At 37.0% G+C, this 23230-nt stretch overlaps 1 protein-coding gene across 1 annotated transcript; it reads left to right on the forward strand.

Moving 5' to 3' along the window:
* Window positions 1-14671: 14671 nt before the first annotated feature.
* Window positions 14672-15073, forward strand: LOC149172055 (uncharacterized). The gene has a single exon (XM_089426186.1). The coding sequence runs from the start codon at window positions 14672-14674 to the stop codon at window positions 15071-15073; it is 402 nt and encodes a 133-aa protein (XP_089282312.1).
* The last annotated feature ends 8157 nt before the right edge of the window (window positions 15074-23230 follow it).

A 23230-nucleotide genomic window follows, 5' to 3' on the forward strand; every position in this document is an offset into this window, starting at 1 on the left:
AGAGGATCGAGGACCCATGAACTGACCAACCAATTTCTTTTCGGCAATGTTTGGGGCCTTACATCTAATTGAAGCCTTGGATAAGCAAACTTTAGGAATTCGATCAAGATTTTTGTTAAATAATTCCTATGTAAGGCATGGAATAGATGATTCATTGATTCCATGAGATTTTTTGAGCCTACAACAACAATTACAAAATTAGGATGAGTAGTAGGTTATCCCCTTGCCATGGGGGATTGAAACGCTTTTAGAAAAAGTATAGATGTTAGTCTAGGGCTTTGCAGAGTGCTCTTATTATGAATTCGTTAACTAAAAAAATAAGGTTATGAATATGTTGGAGGGTAACAATTTGGTTGTTAACATGGTGACAACTATGATGAAATTGTTGAACATCGTCTTAGATGTTATTTTTTACTTTGCTATGGATATTAGTACAAATATCATATTGGATTAAGGTAAGGGGTAATAGCTTGAATAATTGGGGGGTCGGTTTCATACTCTTTCCAAATAGGTCCAAATCCTTAATGAGTAACTTGGTTCATTGTGATAAGGCTAGAAGGGTATACATCCCTAGGAGTGGTACCTACTCATGGGCATGACTTTGGATGTCTCGACCCTTGCTAGACATAAGTTTCCTAGTAGGCACTAGTTTACGATTTGTTGGCACTGGTATAAGGTTTGTCAATGGTAGTCAGGTATATTTTTAACTTAGGCCTCACCCTTGAAGTAATCTTAACTAGTTATTGATTCCTTTAAATCTATTTAAAAAACAAAAAAACAAAAAAAACAAAAAACATTATAATGCTTCAAAATAAATAAAATAAAAACACTTTAAAAATTTTCATTTAGTTAGAAATTGATGGGGATGTAATCTTGGTCTTTTTAATGAATATTATTAATATTCTCAAAATTTTCATTATAATGGGTTATAATAAGATTTACATCTCAACATACAAGTGCTTTTTTTAAACCATAACTAGGAAATTTATATTAAGAAAAAATATGTGGTCAAGACACGTAGCTAAATTACATCAAAGATAACTTGTTTTCCCAAAGTTTGAGGTAGATATATCTAGATCAGTGACCATAAAAATTCCCAAAAAGAATGTTATTGATTTAATTTCCCAAATACTCACAAGAACTACATTCAACATTTCTTACATGAGTATATTTGCACAAATTGGTTACATAAGAAGATACAAAAGCAATACATGATTAAATAGGGCTCCCGGTGAGACTTCTTGTCACCATTGGTTGAGACTCTAAGAGAAATTATTCTTCTTATTCCCTACTTTTGTCTATATTTTTTTTGAATTAGGTGGAGTACTTGTTTATTCTTCCAAGTTTGGAGCATCTTGAACTAGTGATTTTTCTTGTTCCAAAGTTTTAGCTTCTTCATCTTCATCTACCCAACTTCTTGTTGGTTGAGGGGGTAACTTTCCTTTAGTTTCTCACCCCGAATCATGTGGGAGTTAATATTTTGTCTTCAGGCTTTAAGATACTTGTTCTTGTCCTTTTTTTTCAAAAAGTAGAGTAGATTGAGTCAAAGGATATGGAGGTGGGGATTTACCATGCAAAACAATCTAGTGAACCTTTGTGGAGTTAATCCACTGGGTATATTTTCACTAGTATTCCCTTCTCTTCAAAGACCATTTTGGGCATTGAGATGTGATATGGTTTATTTCAAAATAAGCCCTACAATGCAAGGAGACTCTTATATAATCTAATTTCTGGGTCCAATAAAAGTATTTACCAGTCAAATTCATTTATACTAGAAACCCTAAATTGAAATCCCTTTCCACAAAAATTCTTGCATACGTTTCTATAATGCGACTTTTGGTTTCACAAGAGACAAAATGGAACTCCCCTGGAGCTAATCCAATGTCCGAAAGAGTGGGTAAACCCCAAAGGTGAAGCAACAAATTAGGAAGCCTCACCTAAACAATTGTTGTGGCCAAAACCTTTGTCAAAGGATTGAAATATAGAAACAAGGGCTTCATGCATAGACCTACATTTCCCCAAAACCATGGACTTGAATTAAGAATCATATCTCTATCTTTAGCAATGTCAAACTAAGCAACAATTCCCTTTCACAAGGGTCAATGAAAACTTCTTATTTGATCATTGGAATCCAATATTTCAAAATCCAAACATGAAGGCCTACTGATTAAGGCCAAATTTCATAAAAACAAAAAACCAAGAAAATAGAACTAAGAAAATTTGCCTCTTCATTAGCATCAAGGCTAATGGAAATGGAAATTGATGGGACTTCATGCACTAAAAGAGAGGGAACGTGAGAAAAAGACTTTTGCAACACGACATCTTTGAAAAAAATCTCTAGAGGCACAATTGAAGAGATTAGACATAGGGTACCCACTAGAAGGCACACCAAAGGAAGGGTTGTGGTCCATATCAGTAATTGAAGAATGGTTTTTTTAAAGATGATTATTGAATATTGGATTAATAACTTACAAGTGTTTTTCATAGATTGGTAATTATCAAGATTTAACTCTATCGAGTATTTAATACTTAGCTCATTCATTTATGATGCATTTATCATTAATGATATTTATAAATAACTCATTTATCATTAACTTGAATAGTTCACATTGCACTCCTTGCATTAGGTGTTGGGTGATGTCTTTCCACAAATCTTCATTATTTGGTATAATTCTCAAAAGTGATGATTGATGTAATGTGATTTATTTTTCTAATATCAATCTTATTGTCTATCACCAAATATAATAAATCATAACCTAGATCCATCTTAACTCCAGATCTATCAAGCGTCAAGAGGGATGAATTCTCTCAAGGTGAAAATCTCTTTTTTAGTGCAAAACTTAAAGAAATATTTGCACCCTGAAAAATTTAATCTCTCAATGTTTATTAATTTAAAATTAAAATAGATCTAAACTTGTTATATATATATAATAATTTTAATTTTAATTTTAATTTATGTAATTTAAATAAGTAAAAGGTATTACCACTTCTTTTCCATGCTGAAAGAGAAAATATCTTGACACAAATATATAAATCATTCAAAATTATAAAAAATTAAAATATATATCATAAATAACTAACTTAAATATTAAATACTGTATGTATTCAACTATGAAAAGTAATATTACAACATCTATAAAAAAATCCTTGCAAAAAATTCATAATTGAATGTTTAAAATATCTTCTCCCCATAGAAATGTTGTAATGGAAAATAATGACATTCCAAGTTAGTGGTAGTGGAAAATAATGGCATTCCAAGATATTCAGTTGTAGAAAATAATGACATTGGATGGTAAAAAATAATGGCATTTTTAAGATATTCTTTTGTATTGGAAAGTGATGTGAAAGCCAATTAGGATTTAGTGGTTGGTAAATTAGGATTTAGTGGTTGGTATAGTAGTGATATTGTTATCATTTATAAAAATTTTCAAAAGCATATTCATGGTTTATAAACCAACATACACCATCAAAATACATTTGATTTGACTTAAAATCGAATCACTAGATGTATGTGAGAGAATAAATCTCATGTATAATAATTTAGTCAAAAGTCACCGTAATAGAGACCAAGTATTAGCCAATGAGAATTAAAGGCCTGTCATTATAAGATCACAATGAAAAAATTTAGAGGATAAGCCATGAGTAATTATTTATAAGAGGACAATATAATGAATTCAGGTTAACTTAATATAAGCAAGTGCATTGTGTAAGGTTGGATTGCACATTGATATATCCACTCAACATGATTTTCTACATTTTATTTCATTTATGATGGGGATATTTTCTTGTTTGATATTTAAGGGTTTCTTTGGATTTTGTTTGATGTGTGTATATAAATGCTATAGTTTCATCAGGGTTAAATTAACATTTTAATGAATATAAGAATGTGATATATTAATTTAATTAAGTTAATATTTTTATTATAATATAAAATTTAAATTTAAATAATTTTTTATATTATTATTATTATTAAATTGAAAACATGAATGTTAAAAGAATATACATTTTTGAATCTATATATATATATATAATTTTTTATTTTAATAAGAATAAAATATATTTGAACTTTATACTTCTCTTTTATGTAATAATAACAAAAACTTTATAATAAGATTATGTGTTAATCTTTACATTTAAAGATGTAAAGAATAAATTTTAGTAAATAACTAAGACATACACATTTTGGGATATTAAATTATATTAAGTATAATAATGGATACATTTAATTTGTAAAGTTTATATTTAATAAAAATGAGTAAATTTTTATCTAAGGTGGCTTGTGCAAGAGGGGTTCCTTATGACCTAGGATGTGAAAACAAATTGTGTTTTTCTTAGGACCTTGGATTAGCCATCAACTATTAAGTTGAAACTTATTTCTTGTTCTTATGTCTTAAACTCGCCTCACCCTTCGACATCCCTAAACTCATTATCGTAGGAGATTCTGAAAATACAGTTAGACAAGTCTAATTTGGTTCCCTTCCCTCCTATGCTAGATTGTCCTATACCTTCCACCATATTTCTTCTCTTCTCCCTCAACTCCCTTTTGTTTATTCTTTCCTGACCTTTGTACTAATAATTTTTTCACTAGCCATCAAGCCAACCTTGCATTTTGAGGAAAAATAAGGGGATCCTTTTCTCAATGGTCATGGTTCCACCTTCTTTATTCCATGACTATCCCCCCCTCTACTTATCCTCATATCCCATCACTATATCATGGCATCACATCAACACACTCCTTGTAGACTCTTGGCACATCCACCTCTACTAAGTGTTATCTTCCTCAACATTGGACCTGGTTATAAATGCTCCCATGTTCCTCCGAGTGTCGAGGTAGGATTTCACCTATGTCGTGGGATTTACAAGCCTATCCTTATCATATTTCCTTTACATGGGTTTCATTGGGGATGGGACAGGTAGTTATGGATCATCTTGATAACATCCCTCTACCAAGAGATCGGCTCTATCTGTGTATGCATTTTCAACCTTCCTATACCCCATCTCACCCTTTATTTCTTAATTCGACACTTAATACGGGTTCGTTGCATTCCCTTTTGGGTATATCTATGGAGAAGGTGATGCAGGAGCATTCAACTCCCAAGCCAAAATGCGTTTTGATTAGACTAGAGGGTTTTGTTTACCAAGGGAGTTGGTTCCCTAATTAGTTGTGAATATTTAATTATTTGTATTTTCCTATGTTTATAAGGATTTTTAGAGAAATATGTAGTTAGGAATCGAATCTGTAATTAGATCTATTCCTCTAGATAGATCTCGAGAATAATTGATAAAGTTAGAGAGAAATGAGGGAAGTGAGATTATTAAGAGATTTATGGGTCTAAGAGTCCTAGATTAAGAGGTTTATGTGAAGATTTTGTGAATCTAAACAAGAATATAGTTCAGAATCCTTGTGTATAAATATATAACAAAAATAGGATTATTTTGGTTGTGAAAAAGAGAGAGTCTCAAGGGGAATTTGAAGGCAAATAAGGCCACAAGGTCGAGAGGGATTTCATTGTAAATCAGGCTAAGAGGGCCTTTGTAATTAATATGTGTGAATATTAATAGGAAAATACTCAGGTCGAGTGAATTGTGTTATTTTGTGAGATTGGGTATTGTGATTGTTTTAAAATACATGCGTTGCAGGTATGATCATAGCTCAGGAGAAATAGCACTTTGGAGAATTGAGAAAACGATAATTCCTTGGTTTTTTCCAAATTAGGTCAGAGACAAGATCAATAATCAAAAGAGTGATCAATGATCTTGTTCTAATAATAGATCAGAGTCACGTAGCAGAGGTATAACAGAGGGAACAACAGAAGTAACTCAGACGATGTTAAGAAACATAGAGTTGCAGTGGAAGCGCTAGACAAGGGAAGGATGAATGGTGGAATACACATAGGAGCCACAGATGATCAAGTTAGAGGTAGAGTTGAGCACAGAGGAGCGCAATACTTAGTTTTTTAAAGTTATGAAAGAATTATTTCATTTGATAGCGATGGGATACGTCATGTGACAAAGCTGGGAGACTGAGTTGACAACGTCGGTCCGGAGGGTTGAAAGCCCGTAATATTTACGAATTACCATTTTTTTTAAACCGTCGGGAGCTAGGGATATACCTATTAACGGAACTCCAAGAGACTGAAACTTTTCTCGTTTCTTGGACCATCAAACCCAGAAAAAGTTTTGATTGAGAATCGGGCATAAGTGGGACAATTAGGTGGAGCATGTTTGGCACAGTGAAAAGGCACGAACAGTAGGTCATACCTGGAAGCCCGCAAGACTGGGACTTCCATTTAATGACATGAACATTCGGCCATACCCCGAAGCCTAGGACTTCCATTTAATTACAAAAAATAAAGGAGTTGGGTATTCAAGTGGGCCGACAGATGGACAGGAGAATTAGTAAAGGTTTTTCCTACAAGCGGTCGACAAGGGCAAGGGCTAACGAGCCTGCTATCGGGCATTAAATGCCCGTTTAGCTGCAAGCTCGATAACCATATAGCTTTCGGTGGGGACAGAGTGTTTGGAAAACACTGCACGCGTCTATTTTATATGGCTATCGAGCTTGCATCTAAGCGGGCATTTAATGCCCGATAGCAGGTTCGTTAGCCCTTTCCGTCGACAAGTGGAAAAGTGGGATAGCCTATACATTAATGAATGTCGAGGTCAAAATGCCTATAACATGTTAGAATTGTTGTTTAAGAAATCGTCGAGCTCATAGGTTGTCGTTATATGTAAGCAAGGTTATAAGGAAAGGTTCCTAAGCAGTGAAAGACGAGAAAGGAGTTGGGACCCAGTATAAGGTTAAAGATGGTTGAGATCTAGAAATGATGTACCCATGTATAATCGATTGAAAATGGTTGATATATATAGAGAGAGAGGAGCTGTGATATATTAAAAGATTGAATTTGGTGGCTTTTGTAAAGGTTTGTACATCCTTGGGCTCCTCCCACTTCGTATTTAAATACTCTCACTATGAATTATGAGAGTTGGAAAGCTCAAAAAAACTGGGGAGCCCAAAAGTTTATAATTGTTAAGAACTAGTAGGCTTGGAAGAACATAAAAATTGCAGCAACATAATTGGAATGCGTTGACAAATAAGGAAGAGGTTAGGAAATAAGAACCCACACAGACAACGGACAAGAGCTTTCAGAAGAAGGATGAAATCTAGAAGAGTTTGAATGAGATTCCAAGTTTGCTAAAACACTGATTTACAAAGGTCTAAATGAGTTAGGTTGCCATGGATTAAAAGGCATAAACATGGTCTAGTAGAGAATATTGATGAGGCAAGTGAAGATTGGTTGACAGGTGATGAGTTGAAGAAGTAGGTAGACACATAATGAAAGAAATGCGGCGATAAAAGTTGCAACGGAGGATTGAAGGAGAAAATAGAACTCTCAAGAGAAAGCTTGTGGTAAAAATATTGAAGCAAAAGTGTTGTAAAGCAAAGGGAGGATAGTGAGAAAACTTGAAAAAACTTAAAGAGAGATTAACGAACCTTGAGGTCAGAATGCTCATAACATGTTAGGGATTTTGTTTTACGAAATCATCGGTCTCAGAGGTCATGGGTATATGAACACAAGGTTATAAGGCAGGGTTCCTGGGTAGTGAAAGACGAGAAAGGAGTTGGGACTCGGTATAAGGTTAAAGAGGGCCAAGATTTAGAAATGTGTGCCTGCATAATCGACTGAAAAAGGTCAATATATATAGAGGAGTTGTGATATATTAGAAGCTTGAATCTGATGTTTTTGGTAAAGGGTTGTACACCATTACGGCTCCTCCCACCTTGTATTTAAATCCTCCAACTGTGAATTATTAAAAAGGGATTTATAATCCCTAAAGCGACTATGAGCAAGGGTTGAAGGAAGTGCCTCTTTGATAGAGGTTTGGGCACTGTGGGTTTTTTAAACAAGCTCAGTTTGTGCTTGCATCAGAAGGGAAAATACTCTACACTCAAATTTTCCCTTCAATAAATCACAATGGACTTCAAGGAGCTCCACTCATCACTATGTCAACTTCATATCCACTTCTCCAACCTAACAAACCAAGTAGATACCTATCTAGAGATCCTAATACAATGTTATCAGGAAATTCAATAGCTTCAGGATGACTGTGGAACCTTGCATACCTAGCAAGAGGACACCAAGAATAAACATTTGGAAATATATAAAGCAACTCTCCATCAAGCCATTCAGAAACGGTACCAATTGATTTAGTTATTATCTCACTCCATACTTGAATGCTTCTATCTTAGGGAATATGTAGTATGGCAATGATGCATAGCAAGTTTCAATCTCTTTCAAGTATTCTTTATGCAACATTTGTTATCCTCGTATTAGGCATTTTTTACAAGGACTATAAAGTTAGTTTCACATTGGAATTCTATATTCTTTCCATTGTATATTCATAAGAATCCTCCCAGAAGCCACATTTATCAACTAGAGCCTTGTGATGGCCATCCAGTTGTATGTTTGATTACATCTCTTTGATGAAAAACATGATAGTTACTAAAACTTAGATAAAAGTACCCCCACTTGTGGATTCTTCTTTAACACCTACCCCATATTTTTCTTCCATGGCAACTAATTGTTGCATGTTCTCACCTTGAGTTGATGCATTAACCACTCTAAAAATAAGATTTTGACCTAGAATACAAGGGCATCAAGCCATTAAATAACCCTCAAATATTCTACATTGGACAAGATGAAAACATCCTATAAATAAATTTGTGAAGTGGGCAAAGGACTTTGTAGGCTCCGAGAAGACATGAACAATATCAATTATTTTATGCACCAAATAGCATAGTGATTCCACCTTACAGTCTATGAGAGTATATGTTTGTTCATAGGATTCCATAGTATCTTGAGTTCCTTCTCTTTAACTCTAAGTGTGTGCAACTAAGCAATGATTTCTCTATCATGAAAATCACAGATTAATGCTTTCTTAGAGGCAATGTACTCCTCATCTTGCATCCTACACCATTTGTTTTTAAAAATAGAAAGTTCCTCTTTTGTCACCAACACTTGGCTCATGCAATGCCTAAGTTCACTTTTAGTTTTTGCTATAGCACATAAAATACATCAACTAAAGTAGTATTAATAGCAATCCATTCCATCAAGTCCTCCCTTCTGGTCTTTGCTAATACAGGCCAGATACATCAAATAAAGTAGCATCAATAGCTCTTCATTTCATTAATTCCTCAGGTTTTGGTAATTAAGCCCCCCAAGTTCGCCTACCACTAAAATTTCTAACTAATTTGTGTCTCACTAAATGGAAGACACTTAAAGACCTCAACACAAATGACTAAGCCACTTCCATTATTAAACTTCCATGATGTATAGGACTTTAGGTGGGAATTGCTTCCATGATGTATACATGTATTAAGGTTTTAGGTAGTGAATGTCTATACATAGTGTATTTAACAAGGTATGAGATAGAAAATAATATATGATATATTAGTAAATACATTTCTTATGAATTAATATAGTATTTAGATATATTTGTCATTTATATTAAAATAAAATTATATTTTATTAATAAAATTTTAAATTTTAAATTTTAATTAATTAATAAAAATAAAATTAATTAACTGAAAATTTCAATATTATTTTTAATTAAATATAAATAAACTTATAAACTTAATAATATTTTTTAACTTTGAACTAATGAGAGGATGAGGAGTTTCACAATATGGTTGAAGGTTATATTCATTCAAATGGACTTTACCTAATACATTGAGGCAATGATGTAGCTCCTTAAAGTAGGGTAAAATCAATGGCAATGGTTATGTATCGATTAATGAGAGGATGGGGAGTTTCACACTATGGTTGAAGGTTATATTCCAATGGTGTTGGGACAAGGTCCTCTTGGGTAAATTTTGTCATTAATTTAGTTATAATTGTAAAGTATCCGCATTTTGTTGGAGCGGAGCGCGAAGGTCATAGGAGTAAACAGGGGATTAGTCCCTTAGTTTGTTAAGAAAATAGGAGGTTTTGTGACCCACCCATGGTTCATGAACCATGGTATTGTAAAAGAGAAGGCTACGTATAAAGGAGTCATAATGAGTCTAAGCGAGGGGAATCATAATAGAAGATCATTGTATGAGAAATTAAGCTAAGGCAGGAAAAAAAATTCCTATACTTAGGCAAAGGGGAAGGCTCTTGTTATTGTGTGCGCGGAGACCTTGGTAAGTCTGCAAGGTGAGTGCGCAAGGCCCTACAGCTGAGTGTGCAGGGAAGAGGAGTTCGGAACAACAAAGAATACATCTAATAAATACTATTTTGAGCTATACTTGTGTATTTGTGCATCTATCTTTACTTATGCATCTATCTACTTATTTAATTACTGTTATGAATGTTTAAAGCATTTCGCGAAGGTTTTGATTATGTTTCTGCGAGTTACTGCAATTATTTATATTTTAAGGGTTAGGGTTCGTGAAGATTGAAAGAAACCCTAGAAGCTGCAGCAACCCATCATACTGAACTTTGAATGCAAAAACTTGGTTCTGTCATCCCCAAATATTGTTTATGGTGACACTGCAGCCTGCGCTACGTGGGTTGTTTCCGAAAGGGCCAGCAGTTAGGGTTTTGTTGGTTGGTGCAGCTAACTCTGAACCTGGGTTAGGACCACTCAAGCCAACAAATGGTTATGTTGTCAGGACCGGGATCTATCTGAGGAATGTGCGATGTCAAATAAATGGTTCCCAACTAAAAAATAATTCGAGAAGTGGATAGATCGAAATCTACAGAAATTCACAGCTCAGGAAAATAGGAATTCCCATTTATCTAAGGAAGAATGGTTGAATAGATATTTGTATACTGATGAGAACGAAAATTTATTTTCTTCTTTTCCATACGAATTACACTAGTGGTTGTCAAAATTGATAGATAGTCAAGGCACGTGGGATTTGGACAACCCTATTGTGTGGACCCGAGAACTGGTGAAGCGCCTAGAGGATTTAGAAAACAAAATCACGTGGGTTGTCGATTACTGGATCGATAGTATTCTGGGAGAATTCATTACTGAATTCGTGATCGATACGTCCACCAGTTATAGCGAAGTAGAGTGCATGTTTTTCAAGGGGCCAAGACGTAAGTATCTGAAATCCTTAAAGACTTGGATTAAAATGCTATTGTGTGAAAAAAGGGTTATGCCACTAAATTAATGTTTAGAAGAGATCTGACGGGAGCTACGTGAAGTTTGAAAACATTCATAAGAGACCTAGATTCAGGTGTTGTATACAGTCCTTTGTTGGGAGCATCTAATTGTGACGAAGAAAGTAGTGTTCTGAGGACACCGCTAAGTGCACTGCAGGCAATAAGACAGGGTATCGTAGGGATACTAAATCCATCCACTCCACCTCCACCTCCACCTCCACCTCCACCTCCACCTCCACCTCCATCATTCAACATGGTGAATGTGATGTAGATGCCTATGTTTAAGGGTCTGAGGACTGAAGACCCTAAAGAATTCTGGTTTGTCACATATGTTGTATGGAAGGCACAAGTGATTACAAATGATGACATGAAGAAATTGCAATTGGTTATGGCACTACAAGACAGAGCGTTGAGCTGGTATATCAAGTTTTGTTCAAGTAAACCCAATGCAACTATGTTGAAAATACAACAAGCACTAAACAATGAGTTTAAGAAGCCTAAATTGCAAGCCTAGTCAGTGACAAAATTTAAAGAGATCCATTAGAGAGTAAATGATTTTGCATGGGACTCTGATCAAAGATTGAAGTTTCTGATTCAACAAGCTAATATGAAGATCATGGATGGTCAGCACATAGAATAGTACATTTCTTCGCTATTGCCTCATCTGAGATTGCCACTGTCTCAACAGAAAATTTGAACGCAAGTTGAAGCCTTGGAGATTGCCATGAGGTTGGAAGCCTCATCCATGCAGGATATGAATTTGGGGGTGCAAAAAATTCAATCATAGTTGGATAGCTTACACATGGAGTTGCAGAGTCTCAAGAAAGGAAAGGAAGTCCAGCCAAAGGTGCACGTAGAATTCTGGTGCTTGAAATGCAAGGGCCATGGTCATGATAAGGACCATTTCCCGATCTATCAGAATTATCTTATAAGGGGAGGCCATGTCCCCCTAAAACTAGAAAACACCATTGGGTCGAGTGCGAGAGTAGCATTATGGTGCACTATTTGTAAAATTTCTGGGAAACATGCGATAGATAATTGTCATCTTCTACAATAATTTGTCCAGACCCCACAATAGTTGTTTTGTACTTTCTGCAAGTCGATAGGACATGATGAACACAACTTTCGGAGCTATGAATTGATGATAGAAAGGACCCCTATGCTTAGGACACAAGCACAAAATCAACCTCAATATACGAGCGCAACTGCTGTGCGCAAAGGTTTTCAAGGTTGGGGAAGAGGGCGAGGAGGAGGAGCTGAAAGGGGTTTTGGTCGGATCATATGTTACAACTACGAAGAAGAAGGTCATTTTGTGCATGACTGTCAAAATCTGACACACCCTTCCTGTCAGTATTGTAGGCAGTTTGACCATGTCATAGAAGATTTCCCGATACTTATAGTGAAGATGCAAGAAAATAAGACTCAGACCCAGCAACCTACGCAGAACATCCAAATGATGAGGTTGGAGCCTCATGAAGATGAGCCTAGTGTTAATATCATTACGCGAAGTGGTATCGCCACTAGAGAAGACAAGGGGAAGCAACCAAAAGTTAATGGATGGGTACACAAGGCTGCTGAAAAAGAAGTGGGGTTTGATCTAAGCAAAGCAAAGGAAAACTTTATGGAGGATAAGAAGAGCTTCGCAGAAGCCTCTACATTAGGAAGCCTTGGAAAATACGAAGGAAACGATAACACGCAAGATGTATACCCTTCATTGTTAGTGACATTTTTGAAGACTTGTATGACGCTTCTAAGGGATAGGAAGGCGGTGGAAGGGCTAAAAGAACTAATAAATAATTGTACGGATAAAAGTAAACCTCTGTCAGATTCATAATACGCAAAGCAGGAAAAAGCAAGAAGCAAATGGTCGTAATATTAGACTAGCTGCACAAATTGGAGAGTACGAAATGGATCAGGTAATTCTTGATCTAGGATCTGATGCGAACATTTTTCCAAAGCAAACTTGGGAGAGAATGGGGAGACCTACGCTGCAGTGGTCTCCTATCCAGCTACGAATGGAAAATTAGCAAAATATCATTCCTATGGGGTGCCTATATGGGGTAACGATAGATATTGAAGGAGCAAGCACCCTAGTTGATTTTGAAGTAATTGAGATAGTTGATGATAGTAACCCATACCCCGCGCTACTTGGAATTGATTGGGCCTTCGACATGGACACGGTCATCAATCTAAAAAAGTGCAGAATGGCATTCAAAAGGAAGGAGCTTAGGGTTATTGTTCCACTAGATCCGAATAAGGGTGCGTGATATACTAAATCAGTGCGCAATTATGAAGAAGAAGATGACCTGGATCAGATCTATACGATCACTGCACGCAATCAGGACTAGATCAACCCTACTGCGAGTCGACGAATCGTGTGGGATAGGGATAGTTCCTACACGTCGAATTCTAATGAGGAGCTTGAGAATTGGCAAAACTGACTGCATGAAGTATCATCGATGCATTGTAATAGGCTTACAAAGTTGCTTTGATGCATATCCAAAGAGGTATGGAATTTAGCTTATTATGATGGTTTAGAAGATGTTAATTTGCTATTGGATAAGATTTAAAGGGATGTACCAGAGGAACAATGGTTCCAAGCTCTAGATATTGCGCTACGAGATACACCTACCCGTTGGTGGGGTACACATAAGGATAGCTTCGCTGATTGGAAGGAGTATCAAAGAATGATGAAGTTTAGGTTTGGGTATGCCAATATCCACTTGTTAGAGAAATACACAAGGAAGGACGATCCATGTGAGCATTTGGCGCGATGGATGAAACCCTGAGGATAAGAACCACAACCAAAGTGGGTTCACATATTTTGTCATACTTTGGACACCATCCCAATGAACTAGTATTTAGAAAATGATTTGCGACATGGGATGACCAAATGGGATATCCCGAAGCAAAGTTTTTTGTTGACTTTCAGCTTTGAAGATGGGTTTCAGTGCATAGATGAAGCACTACAGACGATCAAAGCTACAATACTCAAGATGCCTGAAGAACCAGTTGCGTGGGTACATCCAGATTGGAGTGTGCAATTGTGCCATGTGCTCAAATGTTATAATGTGGTCGCAGAGGAGGGTGAAGAAAATCCTGGAAACATCAACATCCCCGAGTCTGAAGGACAACATGAAGTCGAGGGACCTAAGGCGGAGATCCCCGATATATTAGAGCCTTTAAAGACCAAGCAAGTGAATATTGGATCAGAAGCGCAATCGAAGTTTGCGAAGATATGTGACTATTAGGATGAAGATACAATTGATAAAGTCATGGAGATATTGTGCGAATATCAAAACTTGTTTCCCACCAATTTCTCTGATCTAAAATGGATAGTAGGATATCTAAGTGTCATGAAGATTACTTTAAAGCTAGTAAAGCAGCACCCCTACTGATTAAATCAAAAATATAAAGAAAAGGTGCGCAAGGAGTTCGATAAGAGGGCATATAAGACTACTTGTAAGAAATTGACAGGACAAACCCCATTCAGATTGGTGTATGGGAAGGAGGTTGTAATGCCCATGGAATATATTGTGCCTAGTTTGCAGATTGCAGCAATTACAGACATGGCCGATCACGATAATATGGAGCGACTTGCACAACTCGTAGAACTAGAAGAGGATTACTTCGTGGCAGGATTTCATCAACAGGTGCAGAAGGACCATGAAAAGGCGTGGCATGATTTCCATATCAAACAATGCACCTTCAAGAATGAAGATTTGGTATTGCTATATAACAGTAAGTTTACAAAGTTCCCTGGCAAATTTAAAATGCATTGGCTAGGACCCTATGTTGTCAAGGAAATTACATATGGTGGCGCAGTTCATCTCGTGAAGCTGAATGGTGAATTATTTCTAGGAAAGGTCAATGGAAGTCCCTTGAAGTTTTACAGGGTTGATCTCGCCCCTGTGCAATAACTACATGATTGTGAGATAGTATTAGTACTCGAGGCAGCTGAAACAATGTATGGAACCTTAAACTACATTATTAGAGAGCTAGAAAGGAAAACTGAAGGGTTTGTGCGAAGGATGGTGCCAAAGAGAGTTGCGTCTAAGGAGCTATGCTAGGTGGGTGGGCTCCACGTAGCCTGGCCGAAAAGTGATCGTTGGCAGCATTGTAGTTGATTGGATGGAGAATTTTCCATTGAAAGGAGCGGGGGGGAGCATTTAAGATGCAGATCTTTGGAAATATGCTGCCAACTATGCATTAATAACCAAGAATTGGAGGGAACGGTTGGATTTGAATTCAAATTGGTATATAAATACCGCATACCGCTTCACATTCAAACACTTTTATTCCTAATAGTTTTCCTTAAGAATTTTCGCCTTGATTTGTGCCAAGAACAGTGTTATATGTTTGAGCCAGATTGGGAAGCATTATTTTCACGACCAGAGTTAGCAAACGTGCCTGAATTCTTCTGAAAGAGTTTCATTGAGAATATGACTACAACTCACCCAGAGATAGAGCCAGCCCTAGCTGAGGTAGCACCAGTTGAACCTATGTCTACTAGATTTCCTACTACCACACCTAGGTCTCCTAAGCCTAAACCGTCCACGCCTACGAAGTAGAAGAAGCCTCAGCAAGTGCCAGTATGGCAATCGCTGAGGAAAAATCCCACAAAAATCCACTAGAAGGGAAAAATGGACAAGTCCAAACAACTGACAGAGCCAATGGATCTAGATGAGGAAGAACTGCGCAGAGGGGGAATAGAGGATCTTGATGAAAAAGAGGTTGAACCTATAACTCGGCTTCCAAAATACATAACACCTAGAAAATCAACAGCGAAGGTGTCGAAAGATTCAGATGCTGTGAAGTTCATGACCTCTACACCTTTACTACTAGATAATATGTTGTTTGAGGTTCCATTGCTGGGTTGGATACCAAATCTAAAATTAAGGACTGGGACCTTGGGGACCATGATGAGTCGGGCATTACACACCTTGAACTAATGAACTGGGTGGCTAGAGTTGAGGGCACAGGGCTCCTCAACATGTTGTGGGTGCCTGATGCAGGAGCATGAGGCTTGAAGGCAAAAGGCTTCGAACTTATTCCAAAAATCCAAAAAAAGTTGCAAGCAACGGAGTGGGATCCTTTATCTGTCAATTTACAAGCTTTTTAGATAGGATTTGAGCTAGGATTTAGGGATTGAATGGCTTTGTAATTAATTCATGCAGTTTTGATTCAGTTGAGATTTTCAAGGAGAATATCAACTAGATTAGGTATTGTTCAAGATTAGGAAAATTTGATCCAATGTTTAAGGATCTGATTGTTAGATGAAATGGTATTTATGTAAGTTCTGAATGATTGTAAAAGGATTTTTACTAATTCGGCTTGTTTTGGCCATACATGATTATGTTGCAGAAACATAATTTTGTGTATTTGTGGTGTGTAATTGGTCAATCCCGGAGGTGTTGTGTCCCTCTGAAGTATCTCTGTGTATCATTGAATTTCCAGTTTGGCTTGAAATATTAGAATTCTGTGTGATCACTTTTAAGTTCTTTTCACCGTGTATTAGCAACTGCGAGGGTGAAAGTGTACGGATTCCTTAATCAGGGTTGAAGTGCCGCACTCATTCTTAACCGTTGATTTCATTTCAACGCCTTACGGCACAGTCAACAGCGGGGGTTGGCCCTATTATTAAACCGTGTGTTAATGGAAGTCCCGTGAGCCATAGGTTCTAATGGCCATTGTTATCCGATGGGTATCGGGCTTTAAAATGAGCGGACGTTAATCTAAGTACCAGACTTGAACTTTTATAAATTGGGGTTTATAAATCTATTGGCTCCGTGAGGCAGGTAACGTCGCACAAATCTCCGTGCGATATCACAGTGACCATCGGATCACCGATGACTGCTAACTGTTGGATCAACATCGCATCACATGTTCAAGAGTGAATGAACCTGGCCTGGAGGAATTATGAAATGCGACATGCGATACGAAGACCACCGATTAATATCACATCGCTTCATTCTTGAGGAAATGAACCCTGCTGGTGAGCTTGCGATTGCGATGTGAGATACTTAGAGGATTTGTAATTGCAGCTATAATTTAGCGGTTCTGCTAATTTAGCAGAATAGATAACTTTGGAGGTAGATGACTGAGACTCCGCAGGAAATCCAAGAAGATATTACGCCTGAACTTAAAGAAATTGCTTCCAGATTTGAACAATTGTCTCTTACGCCTGCACCCAGCTACCATTTGTGGTATCAGAGCAACCTACTGACACTGAACAGGATCTCAAGGATCAGAAAAAGAAATCCAACATGGCTTTCAAAGTTGGAGGAAGAGGTGGTGGTTGAAGAAGAGGATGACCAGTTGCAAATGCTAAAGTGTTGAACCAGCACAAAGGAATGTTGGAAATAATACTGAGAGGGGGGGTGAATCAGTATTATCTAACTCTTTTAATAAATCTTCTTTATTTGTTCCTTGAATTATTTTTGCATGTCAGTACCATAAAATAATGAACATGAACAAAGAAAACAGATAGTCACACCAAAGAACACAAGATGTAAGGTGGAAACCCAATGTGGGTGAAAACCACCTGCTGCAATATGTCTCTATCTTCTTTCAAATTAGAAACTCCTTTTACAATGGTTATGTACTGGTGCAGTCATTTACCAGTACGTAGGCTGCAACCTGCAGAGAGCTACAACTCTCTCTCTCGTTTTCCAGTCTCTCCTGGAAGGGAGCTACAACCCCCTACTTATTTTCTTACAAGGACCACTTTTCATAAATTTTCAAACTGGATCCATAAGCATCAAATGATCATCAAGTATAAGAGAATCACCCAGTCAATTGTAGTAACCAGATCAACAATAATAGGACCAAACCCAGAACACAGCAATGATAAACAAAGATTTTAAGAGAAGTAAGCACCCTGCTCAACTGCTCGCCTGCTTACGTAAGCACCCTGCTCAACTGCTCGCCTGCTTACGTACGCACCCTGCTCAACTGCTCGCCTGCTTACGTACGCACCCTGCTCAACTGCTCGCCTGCTTACATGCGCACTGTATCCATTGAACTGCCTGCGGACCTCCGCACCTGCAACCCTTCTGTGCCTGCGTATGTACGCACCTGCAACCCTTCTGTGCCTGCGTATGTACGCACCTGCAACCCTTCTGTGCCTGCGTATGTACGCACCTGCAACCCTTCTGTGCCTGCGTATGTACGCACCTGCAACCCTTCTGTGCCTGCGTACGTACGCACCTGCAACCCTTCTGTGCCTGCGTATGTACGCACCCGAAACGCTTCGTTCCTGCGTATGTACGCACTTTTCTTTCACTGTACCTGCGTACCTCCGGGCATAGATGATTTCAAGACTTCAAGAATAACCCAGACAATCAGATCTACAGATCTGATCATGCGCCGAAGAGATCTCAATCCATCAAAAGATTCGCATTACTCCCAAGAGATCATAATATTTCAGATCTAGCTCTCATAAGATGTTCAATCAAAAACATGCTTAAGCCAAATGATCTCCTTTGCTTTATATAGGAAAGCTCTTCCTCAAATCATGGATCAATACCACGAGCCGACACCATAATAACACAAATACCGTCGACTAAATACCAAATGTTAAACATAAGAAACCCCACGTGTGCTTTCCTTTGCCTTGAAATGTGTGCACTAGGGGTACGCACCTCCTGAACGGCTGACCTGCGGGTATGTACGCACTTTATGTAACATTGGCCTGCGTGTGCGCACCTTCTGTAAGGTGTACCTGCGTACCCCTTATTTTCTTCAATATTTGATAGCTGATCATCAATCTCTGCTATCTATCACCTGAATGGGTTGCCATCAAGGACAACACTTTAGCCATAATGCCAACAAGGAAAACCTTGTTCAAGACTGTGTGGAAAGTTCAAGGGAAGTGTTGTCAGATGATAATAGACAGTGGTAGTATAGATAATTTGGTCTGCATAGAAGTGGTGGAGAAGTTGAAATTGAAAACAAAGAAACATCCAACATCTTATAAGGTGTCATGGCTTCAAATGGATATCAATTGGTAGTAAATGAGCTATGTGAAGTGGAGTTGCAGTTGGGAAAATACAGAGACAAAATCTTGTGCAATGTGATGCCTATGGATGTGTGTCATATATTGTTATGTAGACCATGGCAGTATGAAAAAGGAGCTATGCACGATGGAAAGAAGAACACATACAAATTCAGCAAAGATGGTGTCAATCATGCATTGCTGCTAATAGAGGAAGAGGATACATCGAAGAAACCTAATTCAAAGACCCTTTTGCTGAGTGGAAAGGAGTACTTACAGTAGATGGAAGAAGATGAGGTAAGTTTTGTGTTGGTTTGCAAACACAAGGTAGTAATTACTTCCACAAAAGTTTTTGATTTACCAATTGAAATTCAAGAGATGTTTGACAGCTATTTTGATATTATTGTAGATGATTTTCCTAATGAGTTACCACCCATTAGAAAAATCAGTCATCACATAGATTTGATTCTAGGAGCAAATCTACCTAATAAAGCAGCTTACAAGATGACTCCCATAGAGAATGAAGAGACCAGGAAACAGGTTCAGGAACTATTATACAATGGATTGGTTAAAGAGAGTTTAAGTCCTTGCACAACGCCAACAGTGTTGAGCCCAAAGAAACATGGAGACTGGAGAATGTGCACTGAATCGAGAGCAATCAATAAGATAACAATCAGGTACAGATTTCCTTTACCTAGAATTGAAGATTTGATGGATTGTCTGAGTGGAGATAGATATTTTAAAAAGTTATACTTAAAAAGTGGTTATCATCAAATCACAATTAGAGAGGGAGATGAGTGGAAAGCTGCTTTTAAAACCAATGAAGGATTATATGGGTGGATGGTAATGCCTTTTGGATTGTCAAATGCCCCTAGTACATTTTTGAGACTTATGAATGAAGTTTTGAAGGAATTTATTGGTAAATTTGTAATAGTATATCTGGACGATATATTAGTTTACAACATATCTAAAGAGGAACATGTGAGACATCTAAATTATGTCTTATAGAGGCTACAACAAGAAAAGTTACTGTTAAATTTAAAGAAATTTTCATTCATGAAGGAGGAGTTGTTGTATTTGGGCTTCATTGTTTCTGTTGAGGGGTTAAATATGGATCCAGAGAAGATCAAGGCTATCATGGAGTGGCCTTCACCAAAAAGTGTCTTTGAGGTAAGAATTTTTCACAGTCTTTCTAGTTTTTACAAGAAAGTCATAAGTAATTTTAGTAAGATTGATGCTTCAATTATTGACACAATAAAGAAGGACAAACAACCATTTAAATGGATTGCTGAAGTAGAAAAGAACTTCTAGCCGTTGAAGAGAAAGATTACTGAGAAACCTATTTTTATTTTGCTTGATTTTAATAAACCTTTTCAAGTGAAGTGTGATGCCAGTGGAGAAGCCATTGGAACTGTTTTGAGTCAGGAGGATAGACCTGTAGCTTATTTTAGTGAAAAGCTGAATGAGACAAAGAAGAAATATTCTTCTTAGGACAAGGAGTTTTATGTAGTGGTGGAGTCTTTGAAGAAGTGGAGACATTACTTGATTTCCAAGGAGTTCATATTGTATTCAGATAACCATGCAATACAGTACATTATGCAATAGCCAAAGCTTAGTGAGAAGCATGCAAAATGGGAAGAATACATGCAAAGTTTTAATTTTGTATTAAAACATATAACTGTTCAATCAAACAAAGTAGCAGATGCCTTAAGTAGAAAAAGCATTTTAGTTCAAGAAAGTCAAATTCAAGTGTTGGGTTTTGATTTCTTTAAAGAGTTATATGAGAAAGATCTAGATTTTAAAGAGGCATTTGAAGCTTGTAGGAATCTTGTTTTGTTAGACAAAAGCAAGTGGATGGATTATTTCCTGCAAGAGGGATTGTTGTTTAAAAGAAATCAACTGTGCATACCAAGTTGTTCTATGAGGAAGAATTTGATCAAGGATAAACATAGTGGAGGACTTGGAGGGCATTTTGGTGCAGACAAAACTTATGAACAATTGAATAGGTTTTATTTTTGGCTCAAAATGAGGTCTGAAGTGGAAAGGTATGTGAAAAATTGTAAAGTTTGTCAATACGCAAAGGGAGGGAGTCAAAACACAAGTCTGTATGTTCCATTACCTATTCCAGATAGGCCTTGGGATATGGTAAGTATGGACTTTGTTTTGGGTTTACCAAAAACTCAAAGAGGAAATGATTCAATTTATGTAGTAGTTGATAGATTTTCAAAAATGGCACATTTTATTCCATGTTATAAAACCAATGATGCTACTCATATTGCTAATATGTTTTTTAAGGAGATTGTAATATTACATGGGTTACCTAAGAGCATTGTTTCAAACAGAGACACCAGATTTGTTGGACATTTCTTAAGGAAATTGTGGAAGAAGCTTGGAACTAAATTGAGTTTCAGTTATGCTTATCATCCTCAGACTGATGGATAGACTGAAGTTGTAAATAGAAGCTTAGGTAATCTTTTGAGAAGTCTTGCAGGAGAACATCCAAAACAATGGGATCAAGTATTGGCATAGGTAGAATATGCATATAATGATTCTCCTAACAGGAGTACAGGGCAGAGTCAATTCCATATAATTTATGGAATGCAACCAAGAGGAGTGTCTAAATTGAGAGACTTGGGAAAAGTTGAAAGGAAAAGTGCTAAAGGAGAAGATTTTGCTATAGAAGTTCAAGAAATACATGAATAGGTAAAACAGCAACTACAGGACAACAACATAAAATACAAGGGTAGAGCAGACTTGAAGAGAAGAGAAGTTAATTTTAAGGTTGAAGATTTGGTTTTAGCACACTTGAGGAAGGAAATATTTCCAAAAAGGGAGTATAATAAACTAACGTTTAAGAAAATTGGACCATGCAGAGTCTTGAGAAAAAAAATTTCAAATGCATATGAAATTGAATTACCCCCTGATTTTGAAATATCTCCAATTTTTAGTGCTGCTGACTTATACAGGTATGAAAAGGAATGGGAAGATGACACAGCAGAGGATCAAGAAGAACAAGAGATTGATTGGGTAAAACAGTTACCAATAGCAAAGGAATTGAAGCCAGAGAGGATTTTGGACAAGGAATTGTTGAAGAAGACAAGAGGACAAGAGTATTTTCAGTATTTGTTCAAATGGAAGGATCAACCAATTGCTGAAGCTACTTAGATGACATATGCCATGCTACAGAAGTTGGGAAGTTCTTTAGAAGAGCTCATGGATAGGAGCCCATGAAGAATTTTGTCCTCAGGAGCCTGATGCAGGAGCATGAGGATTGAAGTTAAAAGGCTTCGAACTTATTCCAAAAATCCAAAAAAAGTTTCAAGCAAAGTAGTGGGATCCTTTAGCTGTCAATTTACAAGATTTCTAGATAGGATTTTAGCTAGGATTTAGGGATTGAATGGCTTTGTAATTAAGTCATGCAGTTTTGATTCAGTTGAGATTTTCAAGGAGAATATCGACTAGATTAGGTATTGTTCAAGGTTAGGAAAATTTGATCCAGTGTTTAAGGATCTGATTATTAGATGAAATGGTATTTATGTAAGTTCTAAATGATTGTAAAAGGATTTTGACTAATTCAGCTTGTCTTGGCCATACATGATTAAGTTGCAGAAAACATAATTCTGTGTATTTGTGTTGTGTAATTGGTCAATCCCGGAGGTGTTGTGTCCCTCCAAAGTATCTCTGTGTATCATTGAATTTCCAGTTTAGATTGAAATATTAGAATTGTGTGATCACTTTTAAGTTCTTTTCGCCGTGTATTAGCAACTGCGGGTGTGAAAGTGTAAAGATTCCTTAATCAGGGTTGAAGTACCACACTCATTCTTAACCATTGATTTTATTTCAATGCCTTATGGCACAGTTGTTGTTGGGAAAAGTATCTATTCAGAACGCCCCTATCCCACTCTAAGGTGTGATAGTGCCTTAGCAACAAACAAGGAAAACTATTTTCGTATTCTTCTTTATGAAATGTAAACGAAGAGGAAGGATGTAACTAATCTGTGTCTTTCGCTAGTTTGTTGATCCACTCGCTCTCCTCTTTGTTCGCTTCGCGCTGCCTGCTCCCTCACTGGTCCAGCTTCAC

Source organism: Pinus tabuliformis, chromosome 4_2, assembly GCF_031772625.1.
Source record: "Pinus tabuliformis cultivar Carrire ecotype Pingquan chromosome 4_2, CPIR1, whole genome shotgun sequence".
Lineage (NCBI taxonomy): Eukaryota > Viridiplantae > Streptophyta > Pinopsida > Pinales > Pinaceae > Pinus > Pinus tabuliformis.